Below are 22,617 nucleotides of genomic sequence, written 5' to 3' on the forward strand. Positions count from 1 at the left end.
ATTAAAAAAATCACCTTTTAAACCCCCAATTCCGAATGAAAATACCCATTCCAAATTAAACTTAAATCTGAATTAGGTGGCTGGCTTATTCTGATTTTAATTCCTATCTTGCATATGTTCAATTCCGCTTGACAATAATTTCGGTCATTTTTCGCATGCTCGTCCTGTCGCAATAAAGGGCTGGTGACGACATTATCCAAGATGGCCGCCTGAAGCAAGCGTTGGACTTGAGCCAAAAGTGAAATCATATGTTATTGTCAAGCTGCTGCTTCAAAACTACAATCAAAATAAAAGTCAAAATAATGCTCATTATGTGGTCCTTTATGAAAATAAAGGGTTTGTTATGTTGCTGTTTTTTCCCGGTAGACGTGAATACGTCACGTTGGCCCTCTGACCAATCAGAACCCTTCCCAACCCCCCAGATCTAAAGCTAAATTGAATAAAGGCAAATAAACCTGAACTTCAATTTTGGAATTACTATTGCCATGTCAACCAAAAGCAGAACACTTTAATTCCAAATTATTTAATTCAGAATAATTAATTCCAAATTATTTAATTCAGAATAATTAATTCCAAATTTAAAAAAACATCATGTAACCGTGGCGACTGTCCATTTTCAGTCAATCAAGCATTAGTGCAAAGGATATTTAAATTTAGCACATACAGGATGTAATCAGTGAGCAACCAAAATGTTGTTTTTGATACCTTTGGCCTGGAACGCCCACTGTGTGTCGCCTCATAGAGAGGTAACGTGCCATGGCCTCAGGAGAAGGCTCCTCCCCTTCATCACTGTCCAGAGCCATGCTGCCATCAGGCTGAATACACACAAGCACACACACACACACACACACACACACACACATTAAAGTTTAAAGCTCATTGAATAGGACATTTAAATACCGTCATTTTGATTTAAAAAAAAAAATCTGTAATAAAGGGCTACAAAGCAGTATAGTGCTGCCTACTGTAATGGTCCTTTGTGTGAGTGCATGTATGTGCGTGATGCAACTAATTACAGTTTATGCTGTGATGTATCAATATAAAAAACAATGAAAACTAAACAAGCAGGAAGAGAAAAAAAAAATAAGCGGCTCAACAGGAACTGCTGATTGATGCATGCCACACATACACAAGTGTTGCTTGACTGTGAGAACATCTGTGGTAAGCAGCACTTCAATCACCAGTCCTGCTTTTCAAAGACATTGACCCTGACTGGCAGCATGACGCAACCAAGTGGACTCACCTCCACGATCTGGTTCTCTGGGTTGATGAGCTGGACGTAGGGAACAGTCATGCTAACAGGATTAGCCTGTGGATCCGTCTGTGGGGAAAACGTACAGGTCAAGTAAGGCTTGGGTTAGTCATATCAATCCTCTTTAGAGTGGTGGGATTTACAGTCTTAGTTCACCATGGATGAAAGCCAAACTGAGAACCTGCCGTCATTGGTGTTAATGCTGAGTCAACATTTATGTTATCAAGATCTTTATTTTCCTGTGTCTTCATGTTTTTCCTGCATTTGTTCACCAGCCATTTGTTTTTCCGTTTGGTGATTGATTTGGACTTGATTCACGTTTTTGCAAGATTTATTCAATATATATCTCTACTCTTCCGAGGCTTTCACTTCATTACATTAGTTAAAGAGTAACTAAACCCCCAAAAGTCAAAAAGTGGGTATGAAGTAGCGCTGATTGACTAAAATGTCAAAAGTTGGACAAGAATCAAAGTATTTGGGAGTGAAAGCGCTCTATGGGTTGAAACCTGGCAATAACAATAGAATTTCGCCATTGGCTGACAATGGTGATTTGTGACGTTTTGGTGTAAGTAAGTAATGTTTATTTGTATAGTTCCTTTCACAGACAGAGAAGTCACAAGGTGCTTCACAGAATTACAATAGAAATACAAAGTACATTTACAGTCACAAAACATGATGGTCATAAAACCACCCTTTATCCACTGGAATTAAAACGCTTTCTGAAACAAATAGGTTTTCAGTTTGCTCTTAAAAACATGAACAGAATCAAGTGAGAGCAAGGAAGGCGGAAGATCCTTCCAGAGGATCAGCCTGGAAGGAGCGATCTTCTCTGGTCCTGAAATGAGTACAAGGGACTATGAGCAGGTTCTGATCCAGAGACCTCAGCCTCCGAGACGGGGTATGAGGACACAACAAGTCTCTAGTATAGGAGGGAGCCTGACCATGCAAGGCTCTGAAGGTTAGCATCAGGATTTTAAAATTGAAACAAAAAGTGGCTGGGAGCCAATGAAAGGCTTTTAGAATGGGAGTCATATGAGCCCATCTGTTTGTGTGAGTCAGTAACCTCACCGCAGAGTTTTGTACCTGCTGAAGACGAGACAGCTCCTTTCTGTTTAGACAAAAAATAAACTGTTACAGTAGTCTAAACGAGAAGAAACAAAGGTGTGGATAATCATTTCAAGATCATCTCTGGACAGAATTGTTCTAGGTTTAGAGATTTTAAACTGAACACCTAGATTTCTGAGGCTTGTTTTAGGAGACAAACTCAGGTCGCTCAGATACTGGTGAATCCCTGAGATGGCGTCATGAGGGTCAATCACCAGCATCTCTGTTTTGTCTGAGTTTAGTTGCAGGGAACTTGCGCCAAGCCATTGTTTAACTTGCGCAAGACATTTAAGCAGAGGTCTCAGGGGTCTTCAAAGAGCAGTAAAGTTGAATATCATCAGCAAATCAATGATCAGAGCTCTGAATAATTTTTCCTAGTGGAAGGACAGAGTAAAAACAAAATTGGGCCCAAAACAGAGCCCTGAGGAACCCCGCACAACAAATCAGCAGAGTCAGACAGGATCTTATTTGCAGAGACACTAAAGCTCCTCCCCGATAAGTAAGAGGAGAACCACGCAAAGACTGGTCCTGACATTCCGACCAGGTCACGCAGTCTTGTCAACAAGATTTGGTGACTGACAGTGTCAAATGCTGATGATAGATCTAGCAGGACCAGGACAGTAGATATACAGTACAATAAAAACTAGCACCTGTTGACTCTCAAACTGTGTTGGATTTGGAGAATTGCAGATAGAAATGCATAGTGAGTAATGAGTAGATAGTCAGCATCATATATATCAGTGGTTCCGAACCTTTTTTGGATAGTGACCCCATTTTGGTGTCAAGAATTTCTGGTTTCAAGACATTTTTTTCTCTCTAGAATTTGTTTTTGATCATGTTTGTTAAAATGTATTTAAAAAACAGAAAAGCCAGGATTAGTGACAAGTTGTTCCAGCTCAAATATATTTAAATCTATTTTTTTATTATTGTTATTATAATTACCTAGATTTATATTTGACAAAGTGAAAGTATAGAATGCAGTTGTTTAAGATTGTGTGTTTTCATTTGCAAAATAATAAAATTCAAAAATGTAGTTGCAGTAATTTATTTTTGTATTATTTACTAGACAGCTCAGGCTACCCCATTTAAACTCCAGGGGACCCCACATTGGGTACCGACCCCATGGTTGAAAAAAAACTGCTATAGATTGTTGTTTGAGGATTTTATAATATAGACTGGTTGTGTCCTAACTGCTCTAGGAACCATAATCAAGGCATTTTTTCTGCTGAATACAAATATATTTGGGTATGAAGTAGAGCTGTTGATTGATCCTGGTCCAACTCTCAACATTTTAGTATTTCAATTTGGCATATTTAGTTGTAAAATGTCAGAGTGACTGCCAACAATGGGTTAAAACCAGGTTATTACAATTGATTTTTGCTATTAGCTGAGAACAGATCATGTTGGCCCCGCCCCTTTTATAAAAACCAGCATCTGTGGGCTCTACAATCTGTGGTGAGTAGGTTGGATTGAGAAAAGAGTGAATAGACAGGTATATTGAGGAATGATTAGCTAGTTAACAAAGCATAGCTTGTTCATTGAAGTTTTTATAGTATAGACTGGGCGTGTCTTAACTCCAGGAGCCCCGCCCATACTCAAGGCATTTTTTGAATTTCCCTCCTAGTGGCGGTCAGGAGAAAGCAGGGGTTTAGTTAATCTAAGATTAACATTTTCGTTGCATGTCTTGAAAATTGTTACCATATCTTCACATCTTTATTAATCTGACTAATAGCATTCCATCCAAAGGCCACCGTAAATTACCTGAACAGCATTGAGTGGGTAGCTAATAGGGCGAGGTGTGGGCAGGGCAACACGCAGGGTTTTGTGTTTCTTGAGGCGGTCAGCCAGAAGACTGTAGATGGCACTGTAGTGATCATACGCATCGGTTTGTAGAGACTGTAGAAGAGAAAAAAACACGGTTAGGGCCAAATATGACAAAGCAAAACTTGCGGTTGAGTTGAAACTTGGTCAACATGCGCAGTGTGCCCAACCTGGAGTGTGCGCTCCCGGTCTAAGCCCATCTCTGACATGGCGATTATGACTTGTTCATTGATGAGCTCCACATCTCTCTCTGTTTTGACCTGCTCACACTCTGCTATCAACTAAACAGTGGGAAAAACAGGGTTAAATAAATTAAAGATTGTTGAAGTCCAATTGATGTTCGCACAGTAGGGATTGATTTTACCAGGGATCTAAACTGAAGGTTTGCACAATGAATAAACTGTTCAATTACTCCAAGAATTGTGTAGCGACATCCCAAAATCATGTCACAACAAAAAGACAGTCATCAACATCCCCCGCCAGACTGGTTGTCAATATAACTCACAACCTTTTCCTAAATGTCCTAAATCTAAGAACTTACATAGATGTATACATCAGAAAATATTATCACATCGTAATATAAAATTACTAACTATCTTAAATGGTTTCTAAGAAAAGCTGCCTCCTTTAAAGATACCTTGAACAGAGTAAAGAATAAATGGAACAAGGGCAATAACTCCGGAAAAAATAATTGTGCACTTCTCATTTTCAAACTCCATCAAGGTATTGATACCCTGAAGCCACACAGCCAATTTGGTTATTGTATTTTCAACAGTTCCTAAGAAAAGCTGTCCCTTTTGAAGATAGCTCGAACAGAGTAAAAAAAGGCACAAGGGCAATAACTCCGGAAAAAATAATTGTGCACTTCTTATTTTCGAACTCGATCACGGTATTGATACCCTGAAGCCACACACTGAATTTGGTTATCCTATCTTAAACAGTTTCTGAGAAAAGCTGTCCCCTTTAGCTCAGATGGACAAACACACGGAAGGAGCTCAAACCTATATCCTCCTTCAAACTTTGTGGCGGGGGATAATAATAATCAGTTACCCATTGGCTACCATTACCACCCACCCTCATCATTTACCCCCATAAAGAAACCACTGTCAGCCCTTTAGTCACCAATGGATTTATTTCTTATTTTACCTTTAATTGTCAATTTGACCCAACTACACATTTGACATTGACCTGCTGTGGAATTGCCTGCTCTCTGGTTTGAGAACCACTAAGAACCTTAAAATAAACATAATTGCTCCTTAGAAAGAAGATATACTGTCCTTATAAACACTTTCTTTAGTCCCTGAAAAATAAAATCATGATTCATATAAAACGGGGAACTAAAACAGAGGCTTTCACATTTTAAAAATGTATACAGTTTTTTTAGTAAGATGTAATGTAAAACACTAAAGCCCTCTATAAACAGAAATACATTATAGTGGGTGGCAATCAGGGTTGGGGTCAATTATAATTGTTCCGTAATTGATAATGAATTACAATTATGGAGAAACTTAAAAATGTTATTTTATTTAAAAAAATATGTTGCTGTAGTAATAGTAATTTAATTGTGAGTTTAGATAATTGACTGTGTAATTGCCATGAAAATGGTCAATTGTAATGTAATGCAAAACTGGGGAACCATATTACAGTTCTATGCACAGTTCTAAACATATAGTTAACAATTATTAAAAGACATTTTATATTAAGCTTTCCTTCAAAAAATCAAGGGGTATACTGACAAAAGGCTTAGATGCCAACAATCATTTTTAAAAAAAAAAACTATATTATATATATAAGGTAACCAACATATTAAAAAAAAAAGTGTATATTTTACAGCTGATTTAGGACCCATTATCATAAGACATGCAAACAGAAAGCTAACACAAGAGGGAGGTTAACTTTTATTGGGTTATTTATTTCAGTGTGATTAATTGTAATTTAACTTTAGTAATTGAGAACGTAATTGTATTTGACTTTCTGAGGATGAAAAAATAATTGTAAAAATGTAATTGACCCCAACCCTGGTCGCAATGATCTTCATAAAAACAAATCAAAGCAACCACACTAATATCATCATATTTTGAGAATGAGCTGAGAATAAAAGTGTCTAGTAATTAAAAGCAGTCTCACCCTGTCAAAGTCAGGGTCTGGGTCTCCCTGTCTCATCCATTTGTTCTTACAGATCTGCTCCATGCTGAGCCTTCTGCTGGGCTCCAGCACCAACATGTGTCTGATCAAGTACTCACAGTCTGTGGGTAGAAAGACAGCAAGTATTCAGGTTTCCTCTTGTCTCATTGAATCAACAGCTGAGAATAGTCCAGTGTATGGCTGGGCGGTATACCCGGTTCATACCAAATATCGGTATATATTCCGTTATGATATTAATTTTTAATATACTCCATACCGGTGTATTTGATTACATAACTTTCAGAACGCTACTCTGTGTCGCGTTTCAGACTGGACCCTTTTCAACGTTGCACTTCTAAATAGGAAGGTAAACAGTAGCGCTCTGGTGTTAGTTATGGTGTAACTCATACGTGTAAATGGATAAAAAAAAGACAATTAAAAGCTCTGAAGCTGCATGTGACTGCTTGCGCATGCCTCTGCTACAGGAGAACAACACTCTCGGACACGGAGGCACGGTTAGCTTAGCATGTCAGCAGTAATACACAAAAAAGAGAACCTAAGATCGCAATTTGTAATTCTTAAAACGTGGAAATAATTCCTGGTGGAGCTGCAAACAAAACGGTACAATATTCACCATAAGAAACACTGAGTATAGCATTTAAAGCTAGAAATCAAGCTAATGCTAAGCTAGCGTGGCAAAGAGCCTACTACTAGCATATAATTATTCTACAATATTCTCTCATCATGACAGTAAAATAGACCATAGTCAATCTACTGCAGTAATTCATCTCTCAACCAGTAGAAAATGCTGTGAACACCTGATTATGCATGAAAAAATAAAATAAAATACTGTCACTTTTAAAAAAATACCATGATATACATTTTTGGTCATACCGGCCAGCCCTAGTCCAGTGTCATACCTGTGGACATGAAAAACGGGATGCGGAACTTTCCACTGAGGACCCTCGCCCGCAGATTTTGTAAAGTGCTGCCGTCAAAGGGCAAGGCACCGCACACCAGCACGTATAACACCACACCTAAGCTCTGTGGAGAGAAGAATTTATGACCAAACATTGAATACACCTCGTGCTCACGGCTTCACGTTGTTTCTGCACATGTGATGAGAGACAGCAGCGACTCTACTCACCCATATATCTACTTTGGGCCCATCATACTCTTTGCCTTCAAATAGTTCTGGCGCAGCGTAGGGGGGGCTGCCACACCATGTCTTCAACAGCTGGCCTCGAGAAAACAGGTTGCTGAAGCCAAAATCTGAGCAGGAGAATAAGGTTAGGAACTGTTCGGCATTTCTTTACAAGTCCTTTTTTTTTTCCACAAACGACACAATTAGCACCAAAATAGTCAAACATTTGAATGGATGAAGAAAAAAAAAAACAATACAGCTTCCACTCAGAGTAAAATGTAGGCACTATTTGCTCAAACCCAGTTCTTTCAAGCAGGATTAAGATCATATACATTTACGTATTCAATTACAGCTCAATTACGATTATGGTGACCAACATTCTTTCTAATTACAGTTAAAATTACAATTATTTTTTTCACCTGAAAGTAAATTACAATTAATCACAAATACTGATCCTAAAATGAATAATCCTATAAAACTTAACATGTGTTAGCATTCTGTTAGCATCTCAGTTTGACCCATGTCTTAAAGCTGCAGTTTGTAGAATTGTGAGGCGCTCCACACTCCCCCCTCCCCTCCTGAAAAACACACCAGTCTTCTTGTGAACTCTTTGCAACTGATTTCTCTATAGAGACGATTAACAAATGTAGGGAGTTTATGTTGTGTCATTGGAAAGTTTTCTGATGTTTTACAGACATGAAAGCACGTATGACTCACTGCTGTGACACAGTCAGAGCTGCTGCTCTCACACAAGCAGCCGAGCTGCAGCCGAGCTCAGCTGATCAGAGCAGACAGTCCAAACTGCAAATGAAATGTGTCTGTTCTCCGTCTCCACCTTAGAAAATGTTTCTCTTAGTTTTACAAGCTATTTATCCCATCTGTTATCACTCGCACTCTCCCTCTCTCTGACTCGGGGCGGACTACGCACGTACTGAAAGCGGATTGCGCGCAGTCTGCCGCACAAATCGAGTCAGAGGAACCTCCGCGGAGTCCGCTGTTTCTCCTGAACCAGTTTGTGCCTTTATTCTGTTGCTTCTCCACCTCAGTCTTCTTTTTTCCTCTTGCTTTGCCGTGGAACCGCTGTGCCAAAAGCTGTGTTAGAGACTTCTGCTTGAATACAGAGCCATGGGACTGTCCCTACTCTCAGATCGGGAACGCGCATTGACTTTTGACGAGAAGCTCAAGCAGCCAATAGTAACGCTTAAAACAGCTCATGGATCGCTCTGTTGGTAAAAAGATCTCTGATTGGCTGAAGTCCAGCGTCACGCTCCTGGATTTCTAAATTTCATTTACAGAGCCAGGAGAAGAAGAAAAGATTCACTGTCCACTCAGAATGCTTTGGATTACAATATGCTCAAAGATGATTATGGATTTTTGACCAAATAACACCAAAAAAAAATTACATGTTTCAGCTTTAAATCAGCTGTAAAATAAACAAAAAAAATTATCTATCATCCAATTTTTTTTGTCTCTTGGTTACCTTGTTAGGCTTCCTAATCAATGAAAATGATGGTATTAATATTTTTGGTGTGCGTGTCTGAGCCTTTTTTCTGTCGGTATATGACTCGTATTTATTTATCTAAATGGTAAAATGATCCTGAAAAGAAATGACAGGTAAACTTGATTTGAAACACATTTTAATCAGTTTTGCATTTAGTTAAATAGTAATTCACAATTTTTAATCTAATTTCCATGCCAATTACAAATACAAAGTCAATTATCTGAACTCAATTACATTTCAAATATGATTTCAACAGCAATGCAATTTTCAATTACAATTAACTAATAAATTAAAATTGACCCTAACCCTGACAGTAAGATCTAGCAACAAATCCTTCCACTTTGATGTGTGTGTGCCCGCTTACCTGCAATTTTGATGTTCAGGTTGTGGTCCAGTAGTAGATTCTCAGCCTTCAGGTCTCTGTGTACGATGCTGCGGCAGTGACAGAAGTGAACTGCTGCTACGATCTGTTTAAACTTCTTCCTCGCGTCCTTTTCTGCCATTCGCCCATGTGCTACCAGGTGATCTACAGGGACACACACACAGTGGTTCAGCCGTCAGTCTACTCTGTCATAGCAAACACTCACGTTGTCTAAGACAGTGGTTCTCAAACTTTTTTGGTTCAAGTACCCCTTTTCTCTAACTTTTGAATCCAAGTATCCCCCTTATGTCAGAATAGAAGATTTAGCTCAGAAAGCCATTTAAAAACCACTATAGAGCATGATGATGGAATGAATGAGTGATAACACACTTCTCATTTTGTAAATATAAGTGGAATGAAACAGTATTTAGTGCCTCTTGAATGGATTTATTTCTCTAGTTTTTATCATTTATCGTCATCTCCCTCCTGATGTGGGACCAAGACTGACTCTTGTATTTTCAGTTCATGTTCTAATCAAGATTATTTTTATCATCGTTTTTTGTACATTGTTGTCATTTGTTCTTTTTAATCATTTAGTATATTTTTTTCTCTTATTTTGTGTTTTTATGGTTATTTTTGGTATTTTTTAAATTGTTGCCTCAGTGTGTGTGTTTTTGGTGTCGTTTGGTTGTTTCTAATGTCATTTTGTATGTTTCTCTGTTATTTTTGTGTACTTTGTAGTGATCTTGTGTATTTTTTGTGTCTTTGTTGTTGTTTTGTGCGTTGCTGGTAATAGTAAGTATTTTTCTCCCTTTGTGCATGTGTTTTTGGCATAATTTTGTGTATTTTGTTGTTGTTTTGTTTTTTTTATTATTCAGCACATTTTTCTCTTATTTTTTGCTGTCATTTTGAAAGTTGCTGGTAATATTTAGTATGAAATAAACATTATAAAACCCCATATTTTTAATGCTTTCATTTGTTAAATTTCTCTCTATCTCTCTCAAGTACTCCCTGTAGTGCCACTGCGTACCCCCATTTGAAAAACACTTCTAAGATATAGTAAATCCCAAATTACACAAGAGAACAAAAACTTTGACAGAACTCGAACAGCATCAAGAACTCAGAAATTCCACAACACACAAACGGAGCAACACCCTTACCAAATATCTCTCCACCGCTAGCGTACTCTGTTACCAGATAGATCATCCTCTCCGTTTCCATCACCTCAGGGTAAAAAAAACAAAGATTATTAAGATTGAAAAACCAAAGCATCTGACAGGTCAACCTCTCCAGATGGGTGTTTTACCAGTTACATAACAGCGTGAGTAAGCGCAGTTTGGCATGGAAATCTGAACAATTGAAATAGAACAAGGGGGAAATGCCTCACACCTTTATATTACATTCTGTACAAAATGTTTGTATTATAATCAAACCATTTGTTGTGTGATTACTGTCCCATTTACTTTTGATTTGCCTCATTAAGCTGGAAAGAAGAGTAAAAAAAAAATTAAGATTTTCAGTAAAATTACCTACAAATGCAGCGGTGCTTATGATAGAGAATTGGCAAATGTTCGGAAACTGTGTTATGACTAAAATCAAACAAAGCTTACATATTTCTCACATGTATTTAAGATAAAGACGGTATGAAAGGGCTACAGCCAGGACTAATGCATAAGGTGGAATTTAGTGGTTTGATCAGATCAGTTTAAGCAACAACTCTGACAGTGATGGATAAAAGTCATGTGACAGGTCTGAGCTATATCCATTTAGCTTTAACGACAGATTGACGTGAATGTAAACGTCACATGTACGATATTATTGATATTAAATTCTATACAGGGGTATTTTTAAACCTTTGCTATTTGTAAATAAAACAGCAATGTATTGGTTACATGATACAAACAGGTTATCAAGGAACAGAGAATGAGCTAGAATAAATCACCCAAATCAAGTAAACAATAGAAGAAAAATCAAATAAACATGATGACAGAATGGTAGTAAATCATGAGGACATAAATATACATTCTATAAGTTTTTCTAATTTACTTCAGGTCATCGATTGTGCAAGCTGCTGTTTCTTAATGTATGTTATTGTCTTTGTTTTGGTCCTCGGTGCAGCTGCGTACCTGGTAAAGTCGGATGATGTGGGGATGCCTCAGTAGCTTCATGATTTGCACCTCTCTGAAAATCTTTTTCAAGTTCTCGTCGTCTAGCTGGGTCTTGTCTACTATTTTAATGGCCACCTGGAGACAAGAAAGGAAAGGAGGGAGTGGAAGGAAGGATGAGAGGATCAGGGGTGAGGAGGTGAAAAGGCGGATGGGGTAAAGAGGAAAAGAAGCATGAGTTTTATAGTAAACAATAGCTTTTATTGTTTCATGTAAATAATTAGTTGTTTTTGTGAAATGAAATTGATAACATTGTGTTTTGGAACCAAAAACACACATTTACCCAGCTTCAACAGTGAGATCACATATACCCTTAAGCCCCATTTGCACGGAATAAGTATTATCTGTGGACCCCATGTAATACTGTAAATAAATGACCTCCCAACGTCTGCGTTTTATGTGGCGCATTTGCAGAGGATAACCAAAGCCTGAGATTTTGCTGAAATTTACGGATATTTCTTGAATATGATGTCAACGCGCTGCGTATTGCGGAACATTCGCTCACATCGTTTTCAACATGGCGGGCGCTAAGTTTTCTAAACACTCCAATGCAGCCTCCATTCTTCGCCAAAAGTAAATAAACATGCGTCCCGAAAACTAAACAATGCGTAATCATGCACCAGATCTCGCCCATTTCTGTCCAAACCACAGAGGCCTAGTCACTAGGGTTGTCCCAATACAACTTTTTCACTTCGGATACGAAACAGACATTGCAGCCCTGCGTATCGGCCGATAACAATATCAAGCATGAATCAGACATACTTTTATTACTTAAATATTTAGATATTCTCCGCAATTATTACAAATTGCATGTGGGCCCTAGGTAAAACTAATCCCGTATGAATAGGGCTCTAGACTGTTTAGGTATGTATTATTTAACTTCTTTTTGTTTCAAAAGTGATTTGTTAAAAAACCCAAATGTGTGACAAAATATAGAGTTCGATACTGGGTTATTCTTTAGCTTAGTTTGTTGGGTTTGGAGGAGGTAATCAAGTGTTGTATATTATTTAGGGTGGTTCACAATATAATGGTATAAAAAAGTTTTCCAAATTTTGCCTTGTACCTATTGATATTTTGATCATACTGTATGTACCAAAAATTGGACCAAAAAAACATCAATAGAAGGTAGAAATGTCTTTATTCCTCAACCAAAGTTTCTTTTATTCTCACAAATATCAGAAACTTTAACAACACAAAGGTAAGTATGGTCATTAACAGTTTCTCCCTGTATTCATACTGAATAAGTAAGAACTTTAGAACATTTCAAATACTATTCCTGAAAACAGAAAAAATGCCAACATTGTGAAAAAGTGTGCCACCCACAAATGTGCAGCGATTGATGACATTTTTTTGGTACAGATGCCTGAAATGTCAATGTGAACAAGGCACAAAAGGATCTGGCAATATTTGGTGAAAATTAATTTTGTGCACCACCCTAATATTCTTGTGTCTGGAATTCCTCTATTATATACAACATCATTGCATTTTCACTTGATTTAACCAAAAAGGTAAAGCCATTGATGACAAAATAACACATTGTTTACACAGAGAAGATATGGACACCTCCTAAAGCTAATGAGATTCAAAGCTAGAGTGGTCAAACCTTGGCTTGCAGCTACAGTTTGTTTGGGTAACCTCACCAACACCATGACTTTTCCCTGTGACCACAGCTGTTGCCTAAATGCCCAGTGCTCGACCATAGCGTCAGCAGAGTGGACTGTAACATTGTGCGACAAAAGCTTTGCGGTGCCCCAAAACACTGCCTTCGCTTAAAATAGACAGGAAATGGCCGGTGAAAATGAAAAGCAAGTTACCAGCCCATAGATGCTGAACTTTTGCATCGCACTATCCTTTTCCTCTCAAGAGACACAAAGAAGGTGAGGTCTCCAGAAGAGCGACAAGGCCAACTTCCTGTTGCAAACAAGAAGGGGGAAGTAAGGAAGAGCGAGCACGGGGCTCCAAGCCAGAGGACAGAGCATTAACCGTGGAAATTGTACCATTCATTGTGTAGTTTCCCTTCAAGGCTATTTTACAGATTGTGGAAAATATGTGTCTTGATAGGAGTACTACATGGTATTCGTCAAAAAACAAATGTTTCATTTTTAATTGAATGTTTTAAAATGATGACGTAAAAATATTTGGAACGCTACAACATTGTTATTAAATGCAGCTATGAAATCAGTAATGTAAACAAAGGTTTGATGGCAGACATTCAGACAACCTACTGTATGACGGCTGCTGGCCACAGTCAACCCGCAGCATTACTTTCTCTAGCCTTCCAGCACCAAATTAAAGGACTAAAACCAAATAATTCAATTCAATGCAGTAGTCTAGAGCAGCGTTTCTCAACTGATCTCACCCTGGGACCCATATTTTGCCACGGTCATTAAATCGCGACCAACTTTATTTTTTTTAGAATTCAACAAACCAAAGTTAGTTTTTAAAAAATAGCTGTTCAAAACACATATATAACCATAATCTATATATTTTCCTGTGCAACATGCATTTCACAGCATGCCTGTCAATAGAAAAGCTTCTTTCAAGATAAAAGACAAGCCCAACATGAGAGACATTAAGTATTTATTTATTTTTGACCAGCTGTCCACGACCCACTCAGTACAGGTCCACCACGACCCACTTTTGGGTCCCGACCCACCAGTTGAGAATTGCTGGTGTAGAGTTCATGCAGACTACTGGCAAAGGGCTCGGCCAGGGCTTGAAAAGTATAGTTGTTCAGTAAAGTACAGTACTTCAGTAGTTTCCCTTGCAGGAGGTGCATCTATCCCACTTTTGCTCTAAACAAAACACTTCTTGTATGTGATGTGTCTTTGCTCTAGGTCTCCATCACCAAACCTAAAGTGTTCCCATAGAAGAGAATTTGACTTGCCACTTGTTTACCAAGTGTTTTTGCTGCGTTTCTCCTGCCATGTTTCAAGACCACTAGCAACAACTTTCCTCATGTTGGCCTGCAGGTAAGCTTTGGCTTTGAGAGGGGCGGGGCGGAGGGGAGGAGCTTGTATGTGTGTGGATTAAACAACTCAAAGTTAGTAGTAATAACATGTTTGTGCCAAGCTTTATTATTTGTAGATTTCCAAAATAGCGGGTTTGTTTTATTTTGCAAATAAAATGTGTTAAAATAAATAAATAAATATATACAGTATATATATATATTTTTTTTTAAATAATCATTTTTTTTCTTGATTATGTTATTTTTGTAATCGTTGGGTGTAATAATCGCAATCGTAATTGAGCAGCCCTACAACAAGCCATTAGATTATTGAATTACTAGTCCCAAGCTTCAACATGTGATCACACAGGGACATAAATGAGCTACAGGTGAGCTATATTAAATGCATTCAAAGTCAGCCTATTCAAAATTAAACCTTTCTAGGTAGTACTAAACTATTGTAATGTACACACGATGAATCTAATTAGCGTTTTTGTTTTGGAAACACAGCGATACACTTGATACCATCACTGGTACCTTATTCAACAATGCTAACAAGGTTAATGTTTACTTAGCCTACTTCAGACCTGATCCCGCAGCTTAAATTTAAAAACCGAACATGACCTTCTGTGGCAACCTTTGAGAAACATTTGATACAGCATAAAGGTGCGTGATTGGTCCGTGTCATGGTAAATGCCTGCACAGCTGTACGCACGTGTCCAGCGCCGTACACACACACACACACACACACACACACACACACACACACACACTTGACAGGAATCCAAAAGTTTCCTATTTATAACAATAAACGCAAACAATTGTTTTAAATACAAAAAATCCTACAAACAGGTGCTAATTTAGCAATGCCATGTTACCTCAGTGCTAGAAATTGTGCCACGTTAAGTTTTAGTCCAGGTTTCGCATCCTGTCCTGTCCTGTCTTCTTCTGGGACTCCTGGAATAGCAGGAAAAGTCCCCATTGATTATCGATTATTATGTCTGAATTACAATGATGATGCATTGAATATATCTCACACCCATACTTTCCGCTGTATGTAAGCTTTTCATTCGTTTCTAGACCAGGTTTTGCTGTTTTAGGCATTATCTCACTTGCATGGGAACACGTTAAACTCACAATTCACTAATATTACCACTAATCCTTTTAACAGATAGCCAACCAGTCAGCATGCTTTCACATACTTGCAAAAACTGAGCACTATGAATGAACCTTGGAAATAAAATCTGAACCAGGAAACTAATCACACAGCAAATCCCATGTAAATGGATGCATTCAAAGGTTACATGAGGTCATCACAATCAGCAACACTATGAAGAACAGCGATGATGGAGGCAATATGAGTCAGCACACTGCCTTTTAAACACGCTTTACTCCTGTGTGGTTCACTTGTGTCAGTTAATGTGTGAAAATGACTAAGCGGAGTGCATCAAAGCGGGGAGTACAGGGCTGGGGACAGACAAAAATCACACCCTCATCTATTGGTTTGGCTCTGAGTGCAATTGGTTTGGCTCTTCATGCAGCGAGAGTCCCCGCAAGATGCAGGGCACGGAACTACATGGCCTATGTGGAACCAGGTTTGCCACTTGTTTTGCATTATTTTAGGAATAAGAGAATCAAAGCTGGACAATTGCACAATTTTTCTGTGGTAAAGTAATATATTTGAAAAAATATATTGTTTCTTAGAGCTGGGCAAAAAAATCATTTTATCAAATTTGTAGATAAAAACTATTTTTATTTTGCAAATTCGAATTAAAAAAAAGCATTTTTTGAAATTTCTTATTTTATTTTTAATTTTTTCCCACCACAGTTATTTTTGGACTTTTTCGCGTTCCGTCCTTGTGGGTCACCGCAGTGCGATGTGAGCCAGCCCCCTCTTTGTTTACATTTGTTTACCCTTTGAGTAGGATACATGTGTGCAACAGGCATGTTTAATGTTTTATTCACACTATGCTGAGATGCTAAGGGAAGAGTTTATTATTTTTTTAATTGTATGGTTATATATTATGAAATATGTAGTTATCGGATTTCTTAATCAGAAAATTGAAGCTACTGTGAAGTTCATCTTGCACTTTTGCTTAAACCTGGGTTAAAGCTTGAAATTTTTGAATGACAGAGCCCCATTTACTTTTTATTTTGGGATTGTTCTATGCATTTTAACTCTTGAGGACAATCACAGCAATAAAGTTGCACTTTTGACAATATATCTGATGTCATTTTTAATTGCATTGAAAAAAAATCAAAAATCTAATCAAATCTCAAATTTTTCTTTAAAAAATCTGAGATTTTTTTAGGCAAAATCACCCAGCTTTATTGTTTTTGCATTTTTATCCAAAAAACAATGGTGCTCTGATCAGGATTTTAGTGATCCTGGATTAGTGTGGTACCAGCAGACATGGTCATTCATTACTAATGGCAGGACAATACACTGAGTTCACCATAAGACTGGTTTCGCTGGTTCAATACAATATTCTGAAAGGGGAAAAAAATTACTTCCTCGGCAGTAATGATCAAATTACAACGCTGGGAGAAGTCGCTAGCTCATTGTTTACTGTCACGTTTGACCTTTTTCTATCTAAACAAGTTCACTGAGATTTTTTGTTGAATCTCTTTCAGTAGATTGGTAATTTCCTTGTGTGGCATTTAGTAATAAAATGTTTTTCTCTGAAGGTGACTGAGAACTGGAGTCTTCACGGTCCGTAGAAGCTGCCATCTTGGTTGCCAAGTGTGTTGCTAAGTGTGTTAGCGCTTTGAGATAACTATTGTTGTAATTTGCACTATATAAATAAAGTTTAATTAAATTGTATTGTTAAAATACAGTTCGCAAAAGTTTGCTTTTTCTTATATCAGTAGCTCTACAGTCCTTATGTGGACAGTGTTACTAATTAAAGTTCTTTATTTTAATTTAGTAGTGTTATGATGGCTGTTCATCATAGGAATGGGATCCACACAAGGTTCCTGCTGCTTAACAGAAAGTTTTCCTTGCCGCCATGATGAATTCATGTTGGGTGTGGGATACATATATGTATGTGTATATACGTATATATGCATATGTGTGTATCCATAAAATGAAGAGTCCGTCCTTAAGACTGCTCTACTGTAAAGTGCCTTGAGATATCATTGGTTATGATTTGGCGCTATACAAATAAAGATTGATTGAGATTGATTGATTGATTATGCTTCTTTGTCTATGAATAAGATTTTTTGGTATTTTAAGAATCTGTTTATGTACAGTATGTATTCTGTGTATAATCAATGCTCTCAATTCATATCCATCAACAACTGCACGTCTCACACCATACCTGTCCACCATGGAGTCCCTCAAGGATCGGTGCATGGTCCCCTTCTGTTTCTTCAGTACACGCTTCCCCTCGGATTATAATCACGGACTACAAATCCACAGTTACACAGACGACAACTTTACCTCAGCACCAGATCCATCACTCCTGCCACAGTATCCCCCATCACAAACTGCCTCTCAGCAATAAAATCCTGGATATTAGCTGATAAAGTGATCGGCAGATATATCAGACATCAGCCTTTTAAAAACCCCAATATTTCCATCAGCCCTAAAAATTCCTTATCTGTCTCAGACAAAAAAATAATAATAAAACTGACAATGCATGCCAATCTGATACTAAAAACACAGCTTGGTTACATAATAATAATAATTGAAAAAAATCTACATTATTTAAAAACCAGAATCTACAACTTTGACTGTTTAAGGTCCAAAAACATTTCCTTTTCTATCCTTTGGAGGCAAGAACAATAACAACAATGGAGGGTAGAGAGAGTCAGCATGTCAGAATCTAAAGTGAAAACATTGTGGAAGGTGTAGACCCGTCAATTTAAAAATCGAAAATCAGAGGCCTTAAACGAGGAATAACAAATGTTTTAAAAAGATGAGAAAATAACATTCACTTTTAATAATTGGTAGACAACTGATTCTGATTTCTGATTCTGATTGTGCACTCTCTAACAAGCTGATCATATGCTTTATTATTTACCTTAATGTAAATAGTTCTTCCTCAACAAATTAATTGTTTTATTTTACATAATAAAAAAATATAAAGCTTTCTAAATCATTCTTTCTATTTTTTGAAAGCCTAAATACCCTATGAGTAACACTTGATACTGTCCTAATGACACAAGCAGAGCTCAACCAATGGCTTGCTTTTTAAAGTTAATAGTTGATGGTTGAAGCGTTCTGCTGTCACCCTTGTTACGGAAACCATGGAAACTGTTGTTCACACTGATACTTTTTCAGCAGTGAGCATGGTGATGCCACAAAGCTGCCTGTGTGAGCAGGCACAAGCTGTGCAGCAAGGATTCGCATCGAGACAAAGTCCACAACAGCATAAAGTACACAATCAAAAACACACGTGAGGAGCTTTTTTCAGGAACATCATGAAACGCATGCAGACAGATCTGTCTGTTCCCCGTCTTAAAGCTGGACAGCTTTGAATTCTCAACACAGTGATGTAGCAGAAGTTGACCGGAGGGCAGGAGAAGTAGTCAAGCCGGAACTCAAGTCTTTGTTATATTACTCACTAAAATGAAAATCACTTTTGGCTAAGTATACGAGTGTTTCTGAGACACAGAGGGGGCCTGGTTTGTATTTGAGAGCTTTGAGAGTGAAATCGTTACACAGTACATTGGGACTGTTACCTAACTTTTGCTCATCCTGTCTGACTTCTTCCTCTGGCTTTTCCTTCTTTTGGTAAAATCACAAGGGAGGAAAGCAGGGAACACAGGACAAAGAGGACACAAAACAGGGGAAAGGCGTCTTCCCTCAGCAGGGGACAGGACATGCCATGCTGAGCATGAGCTAATCATAAAATGAAATCATCTCAAAGACAAACAAAAAGAAGCCATTGTCATGGGATGCTAAACTCTGAGCTCTATGAGGCAAATTCCATCCAATCCAAATGCACTTGATTGGCTTCGGATCACACCAAGACAAGCATGGAAACCATGGAAACCGGCAACACTTCTTCAACTAAGAGCACGGCAACACACATTCGCCTCTGACAACAAGCGGAGCAGAGGGCGACAGCACAAATTTGTGATTTTTACCTGCAGCACAGTTTACAGATTACTGCGCTGCACAGGCCTAAAGAAAAGACTGGATTACATCTGCATCCACAGAGGTCACGCAAGGACAATGGGAAAGCTTTAAACGATGCTGCATAGGTCTACTTATCTACAAGTATATTACTACATGAGCAAAAGACTTATTTTAACGGAGTTAATAATCAATTTTTAGGTCTCATCAGTCTTGATAGAAATGACTGAACGCTCTTGAGCACAAACATCCAAAACACATAATAATAATCACACTAGCAGCAGTTACACAAAGTGTTGACCCTACTACCAGTATGACCAACCATCTTCCTCCATTTTTTGGCAAACTTTTGCTCACTGTAGCCTTAGTTCTCCACTATAGAAGTGTGACAAAAGCACACTGCAAAATTACGTAGCGCAATAATTAACATTTCCGTGTGTTTTTGAGGCACTTACTAGACACTAGACGACCATTTGTAGAGCACATTGTGGAAATACATAATATTGACCCTAAAACATGGAGGTGAGGGTTTAGTCCATATAGAGCCATATAAAATCCTCGTTAACGGAATCGCAGACGGAATCGACCAATGAAAACGGTTAAACGCGGAAATGGACAGAATTGGCATGAAACGCCGTCACCGTGGGGCAAGGAAAGTTTTTTTATGGGGAAATGTTTTTCGACGAACGCTTATTAGGTGCATCGCCCTCCCCCTTCCTGTCCTGGCAGCATTAAACTCAGCTTAAACCACAACAAACACTCTAAAAACAACACAAATCATCACTGACTCCTAAATACTGAGCCACCAGTGCCCGTTTAACGTTGCTGTGCCTGTAAAGCTACGTCTGTTTTTCGTGTAGCGCAGCGGTGCTCCGTGAAAACGTGATCAGCTTTAATCATCTTCCCCTGTTCAGTGTTCAAACTGTTGTGCTTGGCTAACTGAGAATAACTCAGTCCGTGTTGTCTTTTAGTTCTTTTTATTCCAGCCTTTTGTACGTGCCTCGTACGTAGGTAGTTAGACATTCACAGTCAGCAAGCTACCTCAAGTACAACCGTTTCAGTGGGAACATCCAGTTTAAAAAATAAAAGTTGGTGCAACGTCATTAGAATGCTACATTTGGACATCATCTCATCAGAGCTACAGAAGATAGGATCATTTAAATTAGGTTAATTTAAACTAAGTTGATCAAAACTTAATCAATAAACCTGCTCTGACCACCACCAACATTCATGCACAATTCATACCCATTCATACAAGGAAATGTGGGTAAAGTGCCTTGCCCAAGGACACAACAACAATGACTCGAATATAGTGGGATTCGAACCCCCAACCCTTCGGTTACTGGACAACCCACTCTACCTCTACTCTGTATCTTACTTTATTTTTGACATACATTTTTGTTTATGTTTTTATTTATTTATTTTTTTAAAAAATGATCAATATTTCTTAAAGAATGGCATCGCTTCACTCTAGGACTCTCACTTTTAACATGCATAATAAACAAATAAACGCGCAGACAGACAGACAGACAGACAGACAGCAGGCGCTGCCCCCGCTTTCAGAACCAGTAGACTGGGGAAGAAGTCCAGCGCTTCAGCCGCTCTGCTCCAACCGATCGGCATTTTTGCTGATTGCTCATAGGTTTTCACCTTTGTGCACAAATGAAATAAAGCCGTGTCACGTAAAGCAAACAACTCTTTGGTGTAAATGAGACAATAAAACAATGCAATGAGAGCATCTACAGAAAGTTTCATCACAACAATGACGTCATTGATCGGATCCGTGAAATAAGACCATACAGCCGATCACATTAATTGCATAAAATGCAAAATATGGGCCGATCTGATATAGCCAATCAGATCAGTGTAAAGCCTATTTAAAACTACTTCAACAAAACCCAACCCTTATGTGTGTTGATAGTAAGGAAAACTAGACTGAATTAGTTGTCATAAGTCAAAGTTGATTTTATAGACGTTTTCGAGGAATCAACAAATACCAATTGGAACAATCAACTTTGTTTTTTCCAATGTTGTGATGAGATGAAGATGCTGCTTCAAAATGTCATCGGGACATAAATGGTTGATTCACATATTGACAAATCTGCTGTTAGGTAAAAAAAAAAAATTATTTTCTTTCAGCAGCTTTCAGAACCATGTACACAAACGTAATACAGCAATAACATGTATGTTTCTATCATGTCGGTGAAAGACGAGTTCCTTTAGCTCAGCTGCATCTCTCAAGAGTTGTTGAAGAAAACAAGTCTTGTCACTTTTAAACAAACTTCGCAGCAACCTGTCATTTGACATTTAATAATGTATCATTGCACCACGACGACTGGGCTTTTGAAAAACTGTGCGCCTCATTTATGTTTGTATCCTCTATAACTATGATGATGACAACATAAGCTGCGAGCTCTGTAATTTTCATGACATGCACTTTAGCGAGGGAGCTCATTGCTCACAGCTTGTGGTCTGGTCACTGATCAGAGGATAGAGAACAACAAACTGTCTGTGATTATCAAGTAATGCTTCAAAAATCAATGGGTGTCAGTAGAGGTGAGGTGAGGAAGTGCGATGGAGGAAGAAGTAGGGATCCTCCAACCCTGTCTGTCCCTTGAAACCTTTCCCATGGACCATTCATTTAAACAACAACAAAAAGTTTTGACTGGAACAAATGGACTCATCATATTTTGGCAATATTTGAGCAGATTGTTTTGACTTCTAAAGCATCAACAATGACAATATTTACAAGATTTAACTTAATAACTCCCTTTTAGGCATTTTTGGCTTTATTTGGAGATGTTGGGTACATCAGTAATCACATCAAATTGGGGAAAGTCAAAAGAACGGGGGGTGGTGAAGGGAACTATATACCCCGTGGTGCGCACACGTGAAAATATTCTTTGAAGAATGTCCCGATGTTGACCTGATTTGGCTTTAATTTTGGACTGGCGTAAATTGTCAGTCTCTGTTTTTGTGCTTTATTTGCAGAGTGGCACTTCTTGCACTTTGAACAGGAAACAGAGGTCTTACTTTAGTTCATGTTTATTTTATATTCACGAGTTGAAAAAGGTCAAACACAGATTAAGTCGTCTAAATTACTTTTTGGGGGACA

At 38.1% G+C, this 22,617-nt stretch overlaps 1 protein-coding gene across 3 annotated transcripts in view; it reads right to left on the reverse strand.

Annotated features, from left to right (window-relative positions):
- The window catches only part of sik3 (SIK family kinase 3), a 57,802-nt gene that overhangs the window by 27,160 nt on the left and 8,025 nt on the right, over nucleotides 1–22,617 (reverse strand). For all 3 annotated transcript variants that reach the window (XM_028465449.1, XM_028465447.1, XM_028465448.1), the window contains exons 2-11: nucleotides 11,434–11,550; nucleotides 10,468–10,531; nucleotides 9,311–9,472; nucleotides 7,449–7,573; nucleotides 7,222–7,345; nucleotides 6,305–6,423; nucleotides 4,348–4,458; nucleotides 4,118–4,252; nucleotides 1,244–1,321; nucleotides 706–815 (exon numbers count right to left, since the gene is read on the reverse strand). In XM_028465449.1, coding sequence (XP_028321250.1) covers nucleotides 706–815; nucleotides 1,244–1,321; nucleotides 4,118–4,252; nucleotides 4,348–4,458; nucleotides 6,305–6,423; nucleotides 7,222–7,345; nucleotides 7,449–7,573; nucleotides 9,311–9,472; nucleotides 10,468–10,531; nucleotides 11,434–11,550 — 1,145 coding nt within the window. The remainder of the gene's footprint in view (nucleotides 1–705; nucleotides 816–1,243; nucleotides 1,322–4,117; nucleotides 4,253–4,347; nucleotides 4,459–6,304; nucleotides 6,424–7,221; nucleotides 7,346–7,448; nucleotides 7,574–9,310; nucleotides 9,473–10,467; nucleotides 10,532–11,433; nucleotides 11,551–22,617) is intronic.

This window comes from Gouania willdenowi, chromosome 13 (genome assembly GCF_900634775.1).
Source record: "Gouania willdenowi chromosome 13, fGouWil2.1, whole genome shotgun sequence".
NCBI classification, from domain to species: Eukaryota; Metazoa; Chordata; class Actinopteri; order Blenniiformes; family Gobiesocidae; genus Gouania; species Gouania willdenowi.